This window comes from Brachyistius frenatus, unplaced genomic scaffold (assembly GCF_029030835.1).
Source record: "Brachyistius frenatus isolate BFR_SWC_R1_liver_20210118 unplaced genomic scaffold, ASM2903083v1 Contig_22, whole genome shotgun sequence".
In the NCBI taxonomy this organism is placed as follows: domain Eukaryota; kingdom Metazoa; phylum Chordata; class Actinopteri; family Embiotocidae; genus Brachyistius; species Brachyistius frenatus.
The window spans coordinates 4,664,761-4,685,849 of NW_027210621.1; the positions used below are offsets into that span (position 1 = coordinate 4,664,761).

Below are 21,089 nucleotides of genomic sequence, written 5' to 3' on the forward strand. Positions count from 1 at the left end.
AGCATGTCGCTGTTGTAGCTGCTGCAGGTGGAGCTACTTTGAAAACCAGATAAATCGGAGGGGTTGAGAGATATTAAATAATCAGAACAAATAAATTAAAAAAAAATTTAAAAAAAATCATGTGAGATGGTTAGACAAAAAACTGTAAGCAACCCACTGACATCAAAACAGCACAATAAGCAATGCACTGCATTTCATAGCATAACAACTTGTTTAATTCAGCGGTTAGTTTCATTTAACACCCAGTTAACATACTGCACTGGGTGGGTCACAGAACAAGGCCAAAACTAAAGCATGGCCTGTGAGGGAACATACATTTCATTTACATGTTTCTGGTATTCAACAACATCTTGCATTCAAACTTTTATGTCCCACAGAGGGAGGTAATAATTGTGGCTAAAACATCAAACAATGAAACAAGAAACATGACAGGATGGCATTAATATTGATGCCCTTTTCTTCCTTTCGCCAGTGTTCCTGTTCATTAACAGTGCTATTAAAACCTACAGAACTTCTATATAAAATGAACTTCAACACATAAAAGGTAATAAGTCTTCATTTAAGATTGTAGCCATATACAACAAGTTTTTTAACAATAGCATACATTTATATCATGGTTTGTATTTCCCTACGTTCACTTTTGCATGTATTGCACACTGATATGGAGCATTTGCTCATGAGGCAGAAGGAGGGCACAGTGGGCAAGCGTCTTCACTTTCTATTGAAGCTTTGAAGAAGGGACAATGACGTGGATTTTTTTTTTTTCCCAGACTTGACAACGTTGGCCTATTCTGGCTTGAGTTAAGTTTACTTGTAATTCTTAAGTCAATGTTTGGATATTTTACTATGCCAATACCGGAACTTAAAAAAAAATCAAATAAAAAAAAATCGATAGTTTAAGAAACCCATTATGTTAGTGGAAAAAAAAAAGAAAAAAAAAGAATCCAGCTGCAAAGTTATCGTGAAATCATTGTACATTAAAAAGTAAACGTTCTTTTATGTGTGTGGGGTGGGGGGGTGGGGGGTGGGGCAAAAGAAACTACTTTTCAATTTCTGACATCACCCGTTTAGTATATTTCGTAGGTGGGAAAATTCACAACTTGATATCAACTCTATCACCAATATTGGACCATCCCTATCGTCTGACACGATCACACCTCTATCATTATCATGATTAAGAAAATAACAATGTTATATGTTTTCAAAATAATCTTGAACTTTGCCAATGTAACATGGTTGAATTTGTGTTTCCCTCGTGGCAGTACAAGATTAAATTTTTTCAAAGAATTGGGCACACACACTGAGATTTTAATGCAATATGCCACTCCAGAATAGTAATTTTGTTTCTTTAAGGTGAACAAGAAGAGAGAGTACAAGTCACACTGTAAATTTCAAACCAATTTATGTCCTTACACCCTTTGGAAATCACAATCTCTATGACATTCTGCTGTGTACACTGATACCACGCATGTGTTGAAAACCAAATTCAGGGGACTAGTGACTGCATCCAACATCGCCCAGATCTCCATGAGATAATTTACAATCTAAAACCAATTCACTGATAAAAAGCATGATTCAAAAATTATTTTTACAAGCTTATTTACAGCTAATACTTTGAACTGGTGTAACTAAGATTTGTACCTATACCCAACTCATGGTATATAAGGCGCCATGTAGGAGCTAATAGAAAAAAAGAGATCAGAAGTGTCTGAACTACCTGCAAGTGTGCAGCTTTTATAATCAGAGGATTCTTTAAGAGATACAGGTATGCTCGCGCGCACGGCTTGATGCAATGCGCCACCGCATGGTCGCTACAGGTTGATCCACAGCATGCGTTGCTTGCGCCCCACTTTGGACTTCAATAATAAATGTCTAGAAACTAAATATGTCTCAATGTCACTGGATGGAGCGCCCCAAATCAAACCTGTGACTGCATTATGATGAAACTCACAAATGGTATGTAGGAAATACATTTCAACAGTGGAGACACATTTCCTCAAAGCCTCTTATGGACTTGGGATATTAGATTACTTAGGTTGAGACAAAAGGCCTGCAGTCTGTTAAGAGTTACACTACACTTTCTCGGTTGGCCGATACCAGGACAGCCCTGCGGCAGATGGGGCAGGTGGAGTTTTCGGAGAGCCAACGATCTATGCAGTGCACGTGGTACTCATGAGAGCAGGGAAGCTTGCGTAGCTTGTTCCCTTCTGCATACTCTGTGATGCAGACACTGCAAGTCTTCAAGGCATCACTCTCACCAAAGTTGCGCATGGAGAGGTTGTCAATCTGTTCTTTGGTCAGTCCCTGGGGCTGGTCCTCATCGTCATCGTTTAGGAGGAAGAAGTGAGCAAGCCGCAGGAAGGGCAGTGAGCTGGGTTCCTCTAAGCTGATAGGTGGTCTAGGTCGTGCCCTTCCACCAGAGGCGGGTGGAGCTGCGGCAAGGCCCTCATCCATATCAGTTTCAACTGTCCTTCCTCTGACTCCAGCGGCAACCGGTTGTTCATCAGCATCAGCAGCCGGAGCCTCAGCAGCAGCAGCATCTGGATTGTTGAGGGCTTCCAGGTCTGCAGGTGCGTTGGCTCCGCGGGTTGAATCTGAAGAATCAGAGTCTGAATCCATGAGGTAGCCGAGCTCACCAAAACCAGTCATTATCTGCCGTATCATAGACTGGAGAGCCATCGAGGTCGCCTCTCCCAAACCTGCATCAGAGATTCTTCGGATAGGGATGCGAATAGTGCTGACGTAGGTCCTCACACCAGCACGCTCAGAGCGGGAGAAAGTCCTACGAAATCCGCCACGCTCACTCTCATAAAGAAATGTGTTGTTTGAGTTCTGGGAGCGCGAGCGGGTACGACTGGCGATGCTGTCTCTTTGCCGATATTCACCCGGACGCACGCGACGCACCTGGAGATCGAGCATAATAGTCGGGGGACGACGCCCTGCTGCGCCCCCTTCCCCCCCAGCAGCTTCTCCTTCCTGAGATCCCACGTTTGGCGCCTCGGGGACCGATTCTGCACCAGCTCTCGATGGCTGCACATCACCGTCAGCGGTGCTTTGCCTGGAAAGAACGTGTTGTCGAGTCCGAGAACTGCCCTCCACTTGAGGCACAGGGGGAGCATTCGTGGAAGAACTGGGGCCTTGAGAGCTGTGAGCATGTCGTGGATTAGGGAGACCATCTAGCTGATCCAAGTTGAGAGGGGAGCGGCTCCTGGCTAAACGGGCCCTAGTCCTGCGTGGTTCTGGACTACGGCTGCGGGCTCGCCTTTGACCTCTGCGTGGAGACGGACAAAGCGGTGGCTGAACTGGCGGCGGAGGAGGAGAGCTGGGAGGTTCTCCTAAGACTTCTTGTGAAACAACCTCTTCTAGTTCAGGCTCTGGCTCTACTATGACAGCCAACTCCTCTACAACTGGTTCCTCAGCCACTTCTGTCTCCATAGGAACCTGAGGTTCAGCATTTGCCGCCGCCACCACCGCTTCTTGACCCTCTGTAGACTGCTCTGAAGGCTCCTGCTCCCCTTCAGCGGCTGCCTGCTGTTCAGCCAGGTTGCGGTTCACACTGATTTCCAGGCTGAAGCGAAAATCACCACTGTTTGGGTTGGTCTGGCTCACAGCCCGCCACGACTGGTTTCCACGATGGCCAGTTCTGGTTGTGTTGCCGGTGCGCCTCACCGTGTTCAGCCAGTCCAGGAGACTATCGCCACTGGCAGGATCCTCAGAGCTCTCTGGTTGTTCTGAAAATCAGCAGAATGAATGAGTGACAAATCATATTCAAATTTGACGATAAATACCAGTCAAAAGCAAAACTAAAAGTTGAGGAAATACCAAAACTTACCAACTGGTTCTTCTACACTTTCAGTACTAGGGGTCGTATTCTGCTGTTCTGGACCGTCTTTGATTTGCTGAAGTCTACTGAACAGCTCGTCTTCTGTTACCTCTCCTGAAAAGAGACATAACAAAACAACACTCTGTTACTGACCAAGAAAAAAAATCCTTTTGGGCAGTCCTCGTATTTCTGTCTTGAAGGTTAAATGTTATTTCACTTCTCTTTTTGTAGTACGACCAGCTAGGAAAAAGACACAGGAGGCAGCTGGTTGAAAAGTGACAGCTTAACTCACTACAATAAAAAAATAAAAAAAAGTGGGATTTACATGAAAGAAAAAGGAGAAGTTGGCAGAGGGACATGCTAATTTTCTAAATACACTTACATATCGGGCAGATCGAAAACCAAAATCGAAAAGTAAAAAAAAATAATAATAATAATTCTAGAAACATACATAGTCCAAAAAAAAGAAGAAAAAAAAGAACTGGAATAAATGTTTGTAATGTATTGGCTGTTTGCTTTTCTTTGTACACAGCAACAGGACAATTGCTAAAACCTCCAGACTTACCGGGGCATGCCACTGTCCATTCAATGCCCTCTCCTTGTGTGGTGCTCCACTGAAGGATGCTCCAAACTTACATTCTCCCTCCCACTGTCCTGGGACAGAAATGGATTGGATGTCCTCAGTAGTCCATAAGGCTGTTGCATTTTGAGCATAGTGACAAATCAAAAACTATCTACCTGAGCTTATCATTAACTTTTGATTCTACTGGGCGATCAGGAGATGTGTGAAGATAGAAGAGGAACCAGATTTACCAACAGCTCATGAAATGTCATTATATTATGACTTTGAAACGTTTGCAAAAGCAATCCTGTAAGCTGTCTAGAGGTGCTTCTTTGTAGGGCCGGGCCAATAAGTGCATACTTGTTAAGCTCAAAGCCCTCCTGACCAATAATAATTGAAGTATAATATTTAAAATATAAAATGTGTAACCATGGAGAAGGTGGATTTACAGTATGCAAGACCACAGCACAACAACCTAACCGATAATGTTTAATTAACAGTCTGAATATCTACTAAGAGGCACTGTGGCCTATTAACTAGTTCTGTTAAGTGGCTTTAGATGTGTTGGACCTGACATACAACAAACATAAAAGGTCACAGGGTATTAGTCCAATAACACCTTGATTTATCTACATCTATGTTGGCACGTTTTATCCTTAAGCCAACCAAACACTTTGAAACTTTGAAAGGCAGGCGTTGAATTCAGTATAGTATATGGAAAGGGAGAGCAGATAAAAGGACAACAGGGATTTCAACCGTCAGATTTCTTCCACAACACTAAAAGCAAAGTGTCATTAGATTAAAGGTTTATTACCCGGAGTGCCCAGAAGATTGTTGTCTCTCATGAGACGATAGTCCTCGTCACTGAGATTGTTGACGAACTGGTAGAAAGCCTCCTCCCTGTCCAGGCGGTCCAGCTGCCTCCTGCGTTGTGACTCTGGCTGGTCGCTGCCACTCGGCTCTAAACTGTTTGACCCTTCCATCGATTCAGAAGAGGAAGGAGGTCTGGGGATGCTCTCCAATCTTCAGCAAGATCCAGCTGCTGCTGCAAAACAAGAACAAAAATATAGATGATGTGTTAAAAAATACAAGGATGGATATCTCCTGCTTACAGACTCTAAATCTAAAAAAAAAAAAAAAAAAAAAAAAGAAGTTACAGCACTAAAACGTACAAGATTTGTACTATAATTATATAACTGGGATTCACTATCAGGACACGCGAGGATGTCCGATTCGTCACCTTTGACACCCTCAAGTAGATCTACTAAATACATTAGCTTATGTTCAGGAAGGGAAGCGAAAACTGGGCATCACAAAAGCACGTTGAGGAGAAGAAGTACAACCTCGGGAGTTGAAACAACCACGAGCTGCGTCCACCGGTCACAAAGCGAGCTGACATGTTAGCATCACTCACAAACACAACACGGACGAGCTCGAGCTCGTCACGTTGTTCGCGACATACGTTTTCCCGGGAAAAAAAAAAACCCCAAAAAACCCAAAACGTCACACAATACGTGTTCGGAGTGGTCGGGATCGGTGTGAGTAAAATGATCTGAGTGTTTCCTTTTGCTGTGGAGGAGCAGTGTTGGTCAAAGTCGAGATGAAAACAAAATGGCATCATGTAGCTTAGCTTAGCTGTCTGTTAGCATCGTACACGGTTCCTACCGACTGCTGCTAGCTGTTAAAAAAAAAATATATATATATATATAAAAAAGAAAAAGAAAAGAAGGAACCGGCGTGCTTTTAAGTGACGTGGAGACACAGCGGTGGGCGTCGAGTGAGACACGATTAGTATCGTCGGCTCGAAACAAACTTACGAGACGACCGAACAACCCGGTCAAGTTACGCTAAAGCTAGTTAGCTTCCACGTTGACTAGCTACAGACGGCTAACATCGGCTAACTAACTCCGCTTGTTAACTTCGTGTTCTCCGTTGAATCACCTCGACGTGGAGCAGGTTTATACAACTACATCTCAGATGGTGAAAACCCGCGGCGTCGTTTATCGTCGCTGGACACTCGCAAGGGGGAAAAAACAAAACAATAAAAAAAACACACGAGGATTTCATTAAAAAAAAAAAAAAAAAATACATTGAGGCGCTTGTTAGCATCACCGCGAGCTAAAGAAGCTAACGACGTCAACCGGTGACGTTCACGACCAGAAAACATTGACCGGAGCGGACGAGCTAAAATTAGCCTGCTAATAAAGAATAAAGTTAGTCAGAAGGGACGCGCCGTCCGTCGCCAAACCCCGAGTACGTTACCTGTTCGGTGATGTCGGCAGCGATACGGTCGTACGACCCGGTTGTTCTTTTAATATCCTCCGAAAAACGACTGAGTGTTTCGCTAAAGTCCGATTTCAGGTTTCCATTTTCTTTCTTGTCGGAAGGCGACAAACGAGCTTCCGGAAACCGTCCGAGCGCGTGTTCTTCTCCCTGGGTTCGACCTGCCAGGCGCGCGCAGACGCGAGGATCTGCGCGGTTTGCGTCTCGGTCTGCCAATCGTCGCGCGAGGAAAGAAGGGGTGGGTTGCGCGCGCAGCGCTGCCGCCTGGAAGACCGAGCTCGGGGCACCGTAACCTTTTTTTTTTTCTCGAGTCCCCGAGATGAGCGTTGGGAAAAAAGGATGTTTGTTTTGAACGAGGGTGCTACGGGGCGGCTGTAGCGTCACAGTGCGGTTGCAAAGGCAAATACTTCTCCATATTTTAGACAGCAGGACAAATATCTATAAACGCCAGTGTGCTTAAATGACTGCATATAGCCTAAATCATTTGTATGGTATTTACCCACAGCATTTAATGCCCGTGTCACATCATTAGTTGGAGCAACTATATTTTGGAGCAACTGAAATGCCATATGTCATATCCATAGTTATCCCACTTATGACCATTGAGAGAAATCCTGTTTGACGGGTTCTGCATCATTCCTGTCTTATTTAGTTGTTTAGTCTCCAGTGTTGAACAACCAATAGTCTTGTGCACAGTATACAAAAAACACAATATGCCATACAGTATATGCTGTTTGTATATTGTACAGTGCATATTTTGGTATCACCCACTCACACTGGCAATGATTTTATAACCAGCGCTAAGTATGGTGAACTTCTCAAGTGCCACTTACGAATAGACTAGTTCTGCTTTTTCATCAAAAAAATGTCCTATACATTGCCCACTTCATTTATGGTCGCCTTTTCCCACATCTACAGCTGTTACAGCTGACAACAAAGTCAGTATTAACAGTTTACATACATCAAAGAAGAAAACAAATTAAAACACAGTATGTAGCAAAGACAATAACATGAATCCACTTCAAATGACAGTTAACTGCACAAAACAACGTTGTAATCGGACATTTCTTTAAAAATATATTGCTAGAAATCGGTATTTATGCCAAGCCTGTCACTTAGCATGTTGATAACTTGATGTCACACCTTCTTTCTGCTGTTGCCTTGCAGAGGCCAAATGGTTAAGGCACAATCCACAAAACTGCAATGTCAACTGGCCTGATCCCAGGTGAGGACCTTTTACTGCATGTTATATCCCTCCCATTTTCTGCCCTAGTTTTTTGTCTCTCTGCTGTCTCATGAAAGCAACAATCTTTATATATAAAAATATTTAAAGTCATTGCAGTGCCAATTTAAACAGCACCCTAATGAAAAAATGGGTCCAACAGCAGAACAGAACATCCAACATGTCTGTAGAATTCAGAAACAGTAATCAAGTAGAAGTCAGGGTGGTCTGGTTTTAGTTCCCCTTTAAGAATGATACAAAAATAAATAAATAAATAAAAGAAGTATTGAGGAAGAAACAGTACAGGCTTAATAGCGAGACCCAGACATTTGTGTGGTCAGAGGAGGGACTGTATTGATACAGCAGTGTGCCAGAAGAGACCCAGTGATGACAGTTTGACAGGAGGTGGCATCTACTTACAGCTCATTTGTAAATCAAAAAACTGCATACATTAAGGTACATGTTCAGGAAAACTGTGTTATTCCTCACTTTTATTTTATACCTGTAAATAGATTAGTAACAGAAAAGCTCTGGGAGGCAGCGTCCTTTTAGTGAATTTGGCACATTAGATTATATGTAAATCTTTGTATTCAAAGAAGTTTATTTCTTTAACAGCAAATCAGTCAGCCAAATAAGAAAATGCGTTGAGTAATTATGTGCTTTGAAGGATCTTGGCAAATTAATTCATATGTACACACCATGATACAAAAACATCGAGATATCGACATGCTGATTCTTTCAAAATGTTACTCTCTAGTGTTCTTAGTAACGTTAAAAAATAAATAAAGGAACAAACAATTCTCCAATGGCTGTCTGTGCAGTGTAAACACGTACTGACAAAACAACTATCTCACTTAATAACCACAGGTGTACCCGATCTATGGTATTAGACATTCCATCTTATAATTCGCTTGTTCCCCTATCTGCTACGGGTGACTAAAGAACAAAAACAATGCTAATACCAGCTGACAATTTTGGAGGCATACATCACAGGATCTGTTTATGGTCTGGAGACAGTATCTCCAGCTCCAATTAAGCATGCCAGAATGAGTTGCAGTGTGGACCACAGCAGCCCAGCTCAGAGTTATGGATGAGCAGTCACTCAGCAGCAATGCCTGACCCTGAGTGCTAATTAGATATGACATTAAAATAACATGAGCCAAAGCCAGCCTTGTACAGAAATTAAAATGACTTTCGTCGAAGAATCTTCCAATATAACAAACAGGGAAAGACTAATTGGAATTATCAAGGTTGTTTTTACACTTACACATTTTGTACCATGAACAAACACTGACTAGATCAGATAATATTCTTCCCCATTACTTCGCGGTGGCACAAAGACATGCGGAATATTTGCTACTTATGCCTCACTCCTGACATCATGATACAATGTTTGTGATAATAAGTTGTTTCACAAAACTGCATGTCGTAACCTTTTCTGATCATTATTTTGAGTGGAATGAATTTGTTTGCAGAGAGGTTAATAGTGTTTTTAAAAAGATTTCATCTTTACTGTAATGTAGCATAATTTTTGACTACAGCGTAAAAAACACAACCCAACTCTCTTCAGAAAGCAGCATTCAAAATCTTATTTTAATTTGTATATTTACTCCATAAACATTATTACAAAACTCAGCAAGTTACCAATATTACATTATCACCATACAGGCTTGATCACAAATATTTAAAACCTTTGCAACAGTTACAACAAAACAAAAAAAACAAAATAATACTCAAATAATTTACATGAAAATCTATAAAACAGCAAATTGTTCACAAATTATATTTTTTTCCAAGTTTTCTTTTTTTTTCTTTGCTTATTTGTGTTTTGCACAGTAACACAACACTCTCACAACAAGATCATGGTCTTATTACAAAACTCCCAACAAAATGTAAATAGTTCTAGTTTTCTGTTGATACTTTCATATTTTGGTTTTTAAAACCAGAAACTTGTCATTGTATATCCTTTCCACTGCCCATAGAGGCGCATAAAAGGTTACTCACACACACAAATACTTCACAGCACTTTCTAAGAAAAATATACACTTACAAAATATGTTACAAATTGGCACACAAAAAATATACAAGATTTTGTAGTGTCAAGAGTTCATTAAGATTCCTTCAGGTAACAACTCTAGACAGTATATATAAAGCTCGGTAATCTTTTAATGAAAAGAGCAAAAGTAATTCCAATCAGTGTCAAAGAATTATGAAGTGAATACATCAAACATAACATTATAATATACATTCATAAAGAGGGTTAGGTACCTAATCTATTTTGCATTTCTTTCTTTTTTTTTTAAATCTGGGAAAAAAAGAAAAAAAAATCAAAACCAAACACAAAAGAAAAGAAAAGAAAACAATTGTCAGCTTTCTTAGCACCATTAACATGAGGCAGCTCAACAGTGGCACATTTTAAAAACAAAAAGAAGAAAGAAAACTATGAACTCAGAGAAGTACATTCAATTTGACAATAGGCAGAAATGAGAGAAGGCAGACTAAATGGGCTTGCAGCCCATGTGGAGCTTCCCATCAGCAGCTTGTCTTGGTCCTAACCCTGATACACTGGAGAAAAGAAACAAAGGATCATGGCAGAGAGGAGAGAAAAAATGAGACACAGAGAGATTGATTATGATTCTTGCCATATGCAAGCAATCAATTACTGTAACCTGTGCGTCAGGATTGCCATATCCAGTGTGACAAGGCCTGTTTTTCAATGAATCAATCAATGAATCAATCAATCAATTAATGAATCAATCAATCAATCAATCAATTTGGCTGCACATCTCCATGCAGTCTTGTGTAATTACTGCTATGCTAAAAAAAATTATAGTATTGTTCAAAAGAAAGAAAAGACATTGGCCTTTTTTGAGCACATATTTGTAAAAGATACTCTTGTAAGCGTCTGATTGGCTCTGCATTTCTCCTGAAATTCCTTTAGTGTATAAAATCAACAGATTTCATAACTGATTTAACATGATTGTATATGGTCCATTTTAAGGTGAATTTCTACATGCTTATTTCAGAGCTGTGAGGTAGTGAATGAGCCCAAAGTAAAGTATAGCAATGGATTTTTTTTTTTTCAATTTGTGCCCCTACTTGGCCTTGAATTTCTGGTCACAATATTTTCTGCCAGAATTATGACCCGTCAAAACTGAGATGACAATAAAAGACAGAAAGTACTTTAAAAAGAAAGAAGTTAAATTTCGACATTATGTGAAAAATTTAACAAATGATCAAGACACCAAATACACCAGTGGTGTAACTCATAGAGTATGGCAGTGTTAGACATAAATTACATGAGAATGTCAAGAAAAGTTACTGTTTAAATTACCATTTCTGGTAAGATAGAAGTAAAATTCCAAAGTGGAGTGAATGAAAAGACATGCTTTCCTTCATTTACAAGATTACTGATTCCATTTGTACTGAATACTGTTTTCACATTCACATTAGACCTAACTGCAAAAATGTCCATTCACGACTGATGCGTGCATCAGAATCTCTATGAGTAATACACTGCCTTAAGTTTCCAGTACAAACAGCCATTCAGTGAGGCACAGCCCCAAATGACAAATAACTCCCTTGCTTACCCTTAGACATCTGCACTACACTCTTCTTGGTCCAGAGAAAGCTTGTTTGAACATCTCTTTTTTTTTTTTTCATCTCCTTCCTCTACAGTAGCCTTCAGAGCAGATCTCCCCTTTGCCTCTCTTTTGTTGCTTCTCAGTGCCAGGCGATGTTGAGGTAAATTGAATTTAGCAAACAAAGTGGGGGAAACGAGGAGAATTCAGAGTCTTTCTGATTTGGTTTAGTGAGTGGTGGTGTACCACTGCCAGCTGTTGGTGCCTTTCATCGGAGAAGAGAGAAAAGTCTCAAATAAAGAATTCCTGTAGTTGCAAGTCTCTGTAAGGAGTCTCCAACCCGAGCAGCCTATATTCCAATGGATAGAAAAGAGGAACAGCCAATATTCACACATATATAAGAGGTCATTTACACAGCATTGTTACTTTTGGCACATTGATTTTAAGATTATAATGATCTTTTTTTGCAAATATTGCATGTCCCTGTACAACAACATTGACAAAAATACTCTGAGGGTGGAGCTTTTATGAATTTGCAAGGCGTAAAAATGTTAATTTAGGTAACCAGGTCCTCTAAACTCCAGAAGAAAAAGAAATGGAAATGGGGAGTCATTCCAACTTTGAGGGGAAAAAAAAGACAACGTCTGATATGTCATCAATACAAAATGGTCCCATCTTGTATTTTTAAGATGTCTTGGGCTTAAATAGGGCTCATTAATTGTAGGTTTCCCTCTTGAAATGAGCCAGGCAGTGTATGAAGGACAGCAACAACAGGACATCCATATTCTGCATACAAAAACAGATGAGGAGGAAGGGGTGCGTAGATGTCACTCAATGCATTTGTGTATATAGCTACATCTTTAGGGGAAAGGGAAATAAATATATAATTCAGGGGAGCTAGTTCTGCTGAGAAAATACAAAAACAAAGTTCCTCAAAAAGGCGACAGAACTGTTTTCAAGGCTTATTGTTTCTTTTTTTTTTCAGACAAAAATAAAACAAAAAACGACTATAAGAAGAACAAACAAAGCAGAAACAACAAAAGCAAGAAAAATGCAGCCATGGTCGTTTCAAATCTCAATCAAGCTTGACACAATCACTCAATAGGTAGTTTGCAAAGTACAAGAAGTTTTTCATGCAGATATTAATTTCCTCTTCAGGGGGTTAAAAGGAAGTGGGAGTAGTCAGGGGGAAACGTAGTACTCATGCAGCTCTGGCATAGCGTCAGTGTAGGTATGTTTGGGAGGGAGGGCTGAGCAGGTTGTGGGGGGGAGAGTGTGGGGCGGGGGAGGGAGGAGGGCAACAGCAGCTGATAACAAAATATTACCTCAGTTTCTCAAAAGAGGTCATCAGTGCTATGTCCTTATTTGGGTCTCTCTCAGCTCGCTTCCCCTTCAGTGTCTCAATCCGGGGGAACTTTGCACTGGTCTTGTGGCGGTACAGCTTTTTGTGTGCAGGCCCGGGGTTAATAAAGTTGGGTTTATCAAACATGTTACAGCCCAGAGCTAGTTGAGGGAATAAGGGATGAGAGGGGTTGAATTTGGCCTGGTTTTTTCCTCCCTTTCCCCCTGCCTTTCTGCCTCTCCCAGCCCCCGTTAGCACAGCTCCTTTCTTCTTCAGGTCAGCCTCTGTTCCTGCCAAGATTTTGAGGGTCTTTAGGTTGAGGCTATTTGCCTCAGAGGGCATGCAGGCCTCAGACATGGGATTCCACAGTGGCTCAATGGAGGCCATCATGAACCTTTGGACCTCGGCCATGCCGGAGACAATGTTAGACAGAATATTGGAGGGCTCCTCGAATTCTCTCTGGTCATCCCCTACCAGGCTGTTACTCTCTGACCAGCCGGTGCCAGGCCAGTCCCCAGTGCTGCCACTGTCAGTCAGGCCTGTGCCACAACCACCTGCCTGGTTCTTTGCCGCCTTCCCCTCTAACATGGCCTTTATCTTTTTGGTGGAACGCGAGTTCTGTTTCGGGGTCTTGACCTTTTCTGACTTGGGAGCCCTGGGAGCCCGGACTTTCTTTGGGCTCTGTCCTGCAGCTGTCTGTTTGCAATTGCCTTTCCTTTTTGACTTGATGCTTTTCGCACCAGCCAACATCTCAGCAGTCTGTTCATCGAATTCGGTAACACCCAGCTCCTTTTTATCTAAGCCTAAGACATCCTGGCCGTTGAAATTGTGCAGTGGAAACTGGCTGTCTTCTACCGTGTATGCATTTGCTGTGTGCTCCTGTTGCTGTATAACTTCACAGTTCCACTTTACCTCCCTATTGCAGTCCATACTCATATCATTCACCTCCTGATATTCTCCAACATTCCCTGCCATCTTCATCTCCCGCCCCACCACCTGGGGGGACAGGTTAGGGGTCTCGGGAGGGGAAAGCTCTGACAGTGATGAGTGTCTAAACTTGTCGGGGGTGAAGTTGGAGATATCCAGCAGGTCTGAGGACTCCCTGAGTGGAGTGAGGGCATCCACACTCTGCTGAATCACCACTTTAGGACTGCAGTGAGCTAAGAAGTTGTCTCGGCCCTCCTCCTCACCCTCTCGCTCACAAGACTTGAGGCTGAGGGAGCTGTAATTGCTGGAGGAGGCTGACAGAGAGCCCACTGAGTCATAGCTGATGAGCCTGCCATTGTCTGTGCACAGGGACCCTCTCTGGTATTGCACCTGGCCCTCCACACAGGCAGACTGACACACTTGCAGATCTGCCCCAGGCTGCAGACCAGCCTCAGTCAGGTAGCTCTTCTCATAAAGCAGCCTGTCAGCCTCAGGGCTCAGCTGGCTGTAGTTAGACACTGGCAGGCTGTCATTCAGGGGCACAGCAGCTGGGAAGTTGTTGGGTAAGATGGGAGTCTCAGGGGTCTCGGGCCCAAAGCTCTGGCTATGACTCGCGCAGAGCTGTGGGTGCCACATCTGGGGGAAGCTGGGGCAGTTCTGGGGAGACTGCTGGAGCTCGGACTCGGAGGGAGGAGAGAGGACGCAACTCTGAGCAAGCTGCAGAGAAGAAAACTGTTTCTCCTCCAGGGACAGCCCCAGAGAATACTGCTGCCGAGAGGACTGCTGCGGGAAATAAGAGATAGCTGCTCCACCGGAGGAGTCTGTAGCATCTAACAGGGTCTGCAGGTAACCCCCCGGGATGACAGGGACACCGGTCTCCACCTCCTCTGAGGAGGAAGCTTTGTCAGGAGAGCAGGTGGATGACACAAAGGGGAATTTCTCCTCAGATGCGTGAGCGGTAGTGGTGCTGTCAGAGAAATGGGGTTTGACTGTAGTTGAGCTAATGCCTGCCTCTTCTAACCCAGCAGTCGGGTCCTCAATCTGTGCCGCAGTGACACAGGCATCCGTTTCATTTGTCACGCTCCTCCCCTCCTCTCCTTCTGCCTTTTTCATTTTCTTGCTCCTCAGCCTGGCTTCGCTTTTGAATTTCCTTATCCTGACTGTTTTATTTCCACCCAATCTCCTCCCCTCCCTCTCCTCCCTCTCCTGGGAGCGGCTCTTGGCTGTGACTGTGTGCGTGATGGAGTTTGTGTCTAATGTGACTGGGAGGCCTGGGGCTGCTATTATTCCTCCTACCGTGGGGGTGGCCTCCTCTTTAGTGACACCTCCCTGGCCCTGATCAGAGAGAGGGGAGCCCTGTGCTGTTGCTGATTGCTCCACAGTGTGAATCCTTTGAACCTTAAGCCTGTTTGCAATCTTGTATTTCCTTTTGGGATGACTAGAATTAAAAGGGCGATGATGGCGTCCGTTTAGATGAAAACCGCGTTGTTGTTTATCTCTGGCAGCCAGCTTAAGCTGTTCCTGTCTCTCTCTTTGCTTCTCCTGCCAGAAATGCTTCAGAGGAGCCAGTGTCTCATATTTGCTTACTGTGTCGGCATTTAAGCTCACAGTAGCATCCACAGGGTCCAGCTTGCCCAGTTTCACTGACATGAGTCTCTCTCCTTTAAACCTGTTGATGATGATGTACTTGATGACCACGGGCGGCTCTTTGCGGCAGGATTTCCGGCGTTTTTTGGGGCACCAGTCGACATCCTCCTCTTCTTTCTGACCAACGGGAGCTTTCTCTTTTTTCTCGGCATTCTTCTCACTCTCCAGCGAGTCAACATCATATAAGTAATCGTCGCTGTATCGTACCTTTCTCTTGGAGCGCAAGCCGTAGTTGAGAGGGTTGGAGGGGCTAAGGAATCTCTTTGAGTGACCCTTTTTAAATTTGCCCTCCTGCAGCGTGTCTGAGGAGGAGCCCGTGCAGGAGCTGTCATCACTGAATTCTCCTGACTCCTCTGTGGAATTGAAGTCCATTAGGTAGTTGACTTTGGGAGTGGACATGGGTGAGCCTTGGGAGCCATCAAGCGGGCTCCGACCGCTGCAGTCCCCAGCCTTTCCTTCCTGCGCTGTCTCCAGGATGAGCTCATCAGTTTTGGGCTGAAGCTCCTCAGCACTCCTCCTCAACACTGCTGCTCCTTCCTCTTTCTTGGCACAGTTGGCCAGGACACTGGGGAAGAAGTTGAACTGTGTCTCCTCCTGGAGCACGTTTGTTTTTTCCCTCATGTTGTCCTGGAAAGACTCATAACGAATCTTCAGTGAACAAACATCACTGCTTAATGTTGAATCGTCGTCCTCATCATCGAACAAATTGTCAACATCTTCCTCAGAGAAAAGGTTGACTGACAGTTCATTCTTAGAACAAAGATCCAGCAGTTCCATCTTACTCTCGCTGATAAAAGACTCAAAGTATCCCCAGTCCTGCCCAGCATTAGCCAGCAGAACCTCCTCCCCACTGACTTTGTCTAGTAACAGTCCCTCATACAAGTTCTTAGCTGTTGCATCGTCCTCTGGGTCATCACAGTCCTCTGTTGTTTTGTTTCCATCCACTCTCTTGCCCTCACCTGGGGCTTTTGGCAGAGGAAAGCTAAGTAGCTGGTCAGAGAGGAGTTGTTCTCCATAGTGATTCACTGCCTCCCCCGCATGGCTCAGGCACTGGATACTGATGTTGTTGATGTCAGAAAAGTCCTCTCGGCTCACATCCCCTATCCTTACACTTAGCCCAGTCTCTGTGTCGGGGTTGGCGCTGGGGTCATGAGGTGAGTTCTGGATGGAATTAGGGTCAGTGGCATCGCGGGTTTCAATGAAGCAGCCAAGGCAAGTTCGGTTGGGCTGAAGAAGACACTCCTCTGTCAGGGCAGACACGGTGCCAGGCTCCATCATTGTAGCAGGTAGAGGGAGGGCGACGGGCAATGGCAGGGACGTTTTCTGGGTGTCTCCAGTTGGGTCCCAGGAGCTTACAGCTGGGGTGGGAAGTGTCGCAGGAGTGGGACCGGGAACGGGTGTGGGACCCTGGTGAAGGTGGGGGACTACAGTCGGAGCGTCATCGGAGGGAGGGCAGGGGGCCACTGTTAGGCCCAGAGAGGGGTCGGAGCCAAGGGGCAGGGGGAGGGATGGTGATGTAGGAGTGGTCCTCTGGTGCGGCGGGCAGGCCCGCTGTGAAGTCTCTGCGGCAGGAGGAGGTGAGGATGGAGGGAGAGCAGCATCGACGAGTCCACACAGACTCAGATCACCACTCTGCTCACATACTCCTGCAGGGGGAAAAAAAAAGGAAAGATTTCAGCTCTTTGAACTGCAAGTCTGAAGTTGAATTATATTGTTTTTGTTCTGTAGTTACCCTGACATTCTTCTTGGCTGCTCAAATGCAATTAGTGTCAATTAACCCCCTAGAGCTCAAAATGTCATTTTGTGATGCCAGCCTTAAACATTAATAATTCCGTTTTGATACCAGATTCAATGAGAGGTATTAGCAATGTCAAGTTGGACAACTTCTTACCCATTAACGCTTGATGTTCAAACGTAAAAGTCAAGACAAGGCAAGGCAATTCTCAGAACACAGAAAGCACAAAGAAGATGAATGACACATAGAGCCACCTGCTTTACGTTAAGTTAGCATGACGGCAGAGGTAAAGGTGATAAACAGGTGCGAGATATCAATGTGGATTTAACAGAACAAAATGAGTAACTGTATCATATGTATACTAACAGGAAGCAATGCAAAGCTCTAACAAGAGCTCTAAATGTGAGTGAAAATGGGTGTTAGTGATCAATGACATGACTTGCAATTACATAGCATTTATTAAAAGGGATAATAGTCACTAAATAGTCATTTTTGTCTTAAATGTAGCTTTCCCTGATTGAGAGAAGGAAAAGTCACTGCAATGTCTTGCAATTTAATTACTGAAAATAAGAAATCACAGTTTATGGAAATGATGTGCAACAACAGCACCATCATATTATATGTCATTCTTTTCCAACCCAAGTGCAATATATGAGATCAAATGAATGCAGTTGTCTTGCTTTACCTCCCCCTCCTTTTAACATTTCTGTGTAGACACAGATCCAACTCAGCTTTTAAGTAACAGGATACCATAAAATGACACAGATTGGCAGCAACAATAGCAATAATGACTAAACTGGAAGTAGGCTTTGGTGATTTTCTACAGGTCAATTGTGACAATGTCTTAATCACTTGAAGACATCCATCTGATGAGTAACAATCAAAACTCACAGAAGCAGGCTTGTAGCAGCAGGCAGATAGCTTTGTTTGCTCTGCATAATTAGATGACAGCAGCGGAGGCAGGTACATACACATGGGACACGACAGGCCCATATGTTGGAAACTGTATAACCATATCATCTACACCTGCCTCCCTCTACAATCCCAAGCTGATGCCTCGCATGTATTCTTTAAAATGATGCCAGAATTATTTTTTTTTAAATTGCAAAACATAGCACAGCAATTAATGTGTTCACAGAGGTTAACGAGCAACATCACCCATTTTAGAATGGATGCGCCTAATCATTACTGAGGTAGTGATATATGCTTGAGGGGAAGACTGCTTAGCAAACACTATATTCAGCCTGGCTGTATTGGTGGTGAGTAAATCTTTGAATATGGATATGATTTGAGAGTGATTTAATGAGGTAATGAAATTTCTGAGAGCCGGTCCCTCTGGGTCTGCGGCCTGCAGACACATCGGAGCAACCACAACACCTACTAAAAGCATACGACTGTGCTACTGTCATCCTTAATGAAGAAAACCTCAGGAGAAATATGCATCTTCTGTGTTCCTCTCGGAGTCAGACATTTTTTATAGCAGCAACTTGTTAGATGCTGCAGAGGCATCACTGCGAGGTGTTTGCCATCAGTTCCTTTTGGTCTGTGAGCCAAAATGACCTCAGAGCAAAAGCATGTGACTGACACATGTTCTGTCTGTGGAGAGTCAGGACAGATGTCCTTTCCTACATTTTGAATTAAATTACAGACATATTGTAATGCCGTTATTGTAAAGACAAGACCAAAAGAAGAACGAGAAATCTTTCCAAATGTGGGCACACACTGGAATTATATATAAACAGAATCATTTTCCAGCAATCATAGGCAAGACAAATATAAAGAAATGTTTAGTTATCTCTTCCATTAGCTACAAAGAAGAAAAAAGCTATAGAAACAGGAAAGGAGAGAAATTAGCCTCCTTTATCCCCCTGTGCTTGCATGAAACCTAATATGGCCAAAAGATTGTTCAAAATTGCTGTGAAACATTAAACTCATATTGAGAAATGTGTTTCCTCAGGGTTTATAATGGATTAACAATCTATCCTATCCAATGTGTGTGAATTGTATTTTCTATGTGTGATAGACAGAGTGTGTGTTTGTGCATGTGTAGATTCACGTGTGTGTGTGTGTGTGTGTGTGTGTGTGTGTGTGTGTGTGTGTGTGTGTGTGTGTGTGTGTGTGTGTGTGTGTGTGTGTGTGTGTGTGTGTGTGTGTGTGTGTGTGTGCATGAGCGAGAGAGTGAGAGTGTGAGTATTGGCTTGGGGGTATAGTGTTATCGAGAGGCCATCTGTCTCCAGCTGGACCATTAGCTCTTCAGCTGTTCAGAATGTGCCACAGATCAGTCAGTCAGACAGGTACACAAACACACACACACACACACACACACACACACACACACACACACACACACGCACACAGGGTCTTACAGCGATGACTGCAGCTGACAAATCGAGGTTGACATTACAGGTCAAAGGGGGATCAGCAGCCTCATATTCATTGTTATGGTACTGCATAATATTACTACTGCATCTGAGCTGGCAAACATAAACAAGATAAACATCCAAAATTCTCACTGCAGCCGGTACTCAATCTCTCACTTCCAGAGAGAATAGCTCATATACTAACAAAAAAAATACTCTGAGATCAACCCGACACAGTTGTAGCATTGGAGCGGTGTTATCAGGGGAGAAACTCCTTGGATAGAAAGTGAGGCTAGATGTGACACGGCTCATGCAATCTGGCATCCACATTTACCACTGAGCATATGGAAGGACCCCAGCTGCTGGCAGGTGGCGGTGATCTTCTAATCCCCGGATCTGCCAAGCCCAGCCATGCTAGACAGCCCGACCACCGCCAAACTAGACCAGACCAGACCAGACCAGTTAGCACTCTGAGCTCTCAGAGTCATGCCTCTCCTTCGAGCCATAACATTCAGGGCTTCATCCACCTGAGGTAAGCCCGAGCTCCTCTGTGCCAGGCAGCCCCGCATAGACACAAGCCCATGCCGAGGGACATGGCCATAGACATGAGAAGGGAGACTAGTTGGCGCCTGTTGCCCTATCTATTAGTGTGTCAGATGCCACACATGCACATACACATGCATGCTTCTTCTCTCACGGTACAATCACTTTTTAAACCACACAGAAACAAAAGAAAGTTTCTTTATGGAGACCATTTGTCCCTGCATGAATAACATTCATCCACTAAATGTGACCAAAAGACCAAATAGCTCAAATATCACAATAGGAAGTACAATACAAATGAAAACTGCTGACATGGCCTTTCTAATCCTTTTAATGTTTTTTTGAAATCATTTCCATCCCTCCTTTCCATCCATTCGTCCACCCTTTTCTGCTCACTCTCTCCTTATCCCTGTTATACGGCGGCTTTTACATTTGTAAAATGCAGAGCTAGCCGTTCTGCAGCTCAGCCACCCGGGGCGTTCTCTTATCCAGCTGGTAGACCAGCCACAGAAGCTGCTTGCTCCATCTTCACTATATGACATTTTGTGAATGGCGGTGGGGAGGATCAATCCAGCCAATACAGGATGTTCATAATAAGTGGTGAGTAACTGCAGCATGATTCATGGCCATCCTCCTCAAAGAGCTTCCTTATTCCTGCTCAATGGAGCCGCTTTCACCCTTTACTTTTTTAATGCTTTCATTCCCCTTTCTCCCTCCTTCGGTCTCTTCCTCTCGCTTCCTGTCAGGGAACCGGCTGGGGATAATCTGTGTGATTCTCACAGTGGGGAGCGGTCAGTCCTCACTGAGCCTGACCAGAGCTGAAACACTAAGATAAACCTCATCTAAGGATCAGTGGTGCTTGATAGAGGTAAACTATAGGGGGCAGTAGGTTGTGGCTGAATGAGTCTTGGAAAATGCACAACATCAGTGGGGGCTTATCGTCCGCTAAAAGGAACAGACTGTACTGCAGACATACCTGGATTCATTTGAATTACGCTTGATATCACAAGCTTACATCATGGAAATATGATTATGATGCACTGTTTACACAGAGAGGTAGCAGG

General features: G+C 43.6%; 2 protein-coding genes across 5 annotated transcripts in view; both read right to left on the reverse strand.

The window, feature by feature from the left end:
* Positions 1 to 188: 188 nt before the first annotated feature.
* rlim (ring finger protein, LIM domain interacting) lies at positions 189 to 6,823 on the reverse strand. 3 transcript variants are annotated; one of them, XM_069697034.1, is made up of 4 exons: positions 6,648 to 6,823; positions 5,200 to 5,427; positions 3,833 to 3,937; positions 189 to 3,731 (listed from the first exon to the last, which is right to left on the reverse strand). In XM_069697034.1, the coding sequence occupies exons 2-4, from the start codon at positions 5,366 to 5,368 to the stop codon at positions 2,068 to 2,070; spliced, it is 1,938 nt and encodes a 645-aa protein (XP_069553135.1). In that variant the 5' UTR covers positions 5,369 to 5,427; positions 6,648 to 6,823; the 3' UTR covers positions 189 to 2,067. The 3 variants fall into 3 exon arrangements, with proteins under 3 accessions (XP_069553135.1, XP_069553134.1, XP_069553136.1); XM_069697033.1 differs by having other exon boundaries at positions 5,200 to 5,430; positions 6,648 to 6,822; XM_069697035.1 differs by lacking the exon at positions 6,648 to 6,823 and adding an exon at positions 6,327 to 6,398 and having other exon boundaries at positions 5,200 to 5,430.
* Positions 6,824 to 9,464: 2,641 nt separating this feature from the next.
* nexmifb (neurite extension and migration factor b) overlaps positions 9,465 to 21,089 on the reverse strand; it is a 52,342-nt gene continuing 40,717 nt past the window's right edge. For both annotated transcript variants that reach the window (XM_069697031.1, XM_069697030.1), the window contains exon 3: positions 9,465 to 17,033. In XM_069697031.1, coding sequence (XP_069553132.1) covers positions 12,793 to 17,033 — 4,241 coding nt within the window. In that variant the 3' untranslated portion in view covers positions 9,465 to 12,792. The remainder of the gene's footprint in view (positions 17,034 to 21,089) is intronic.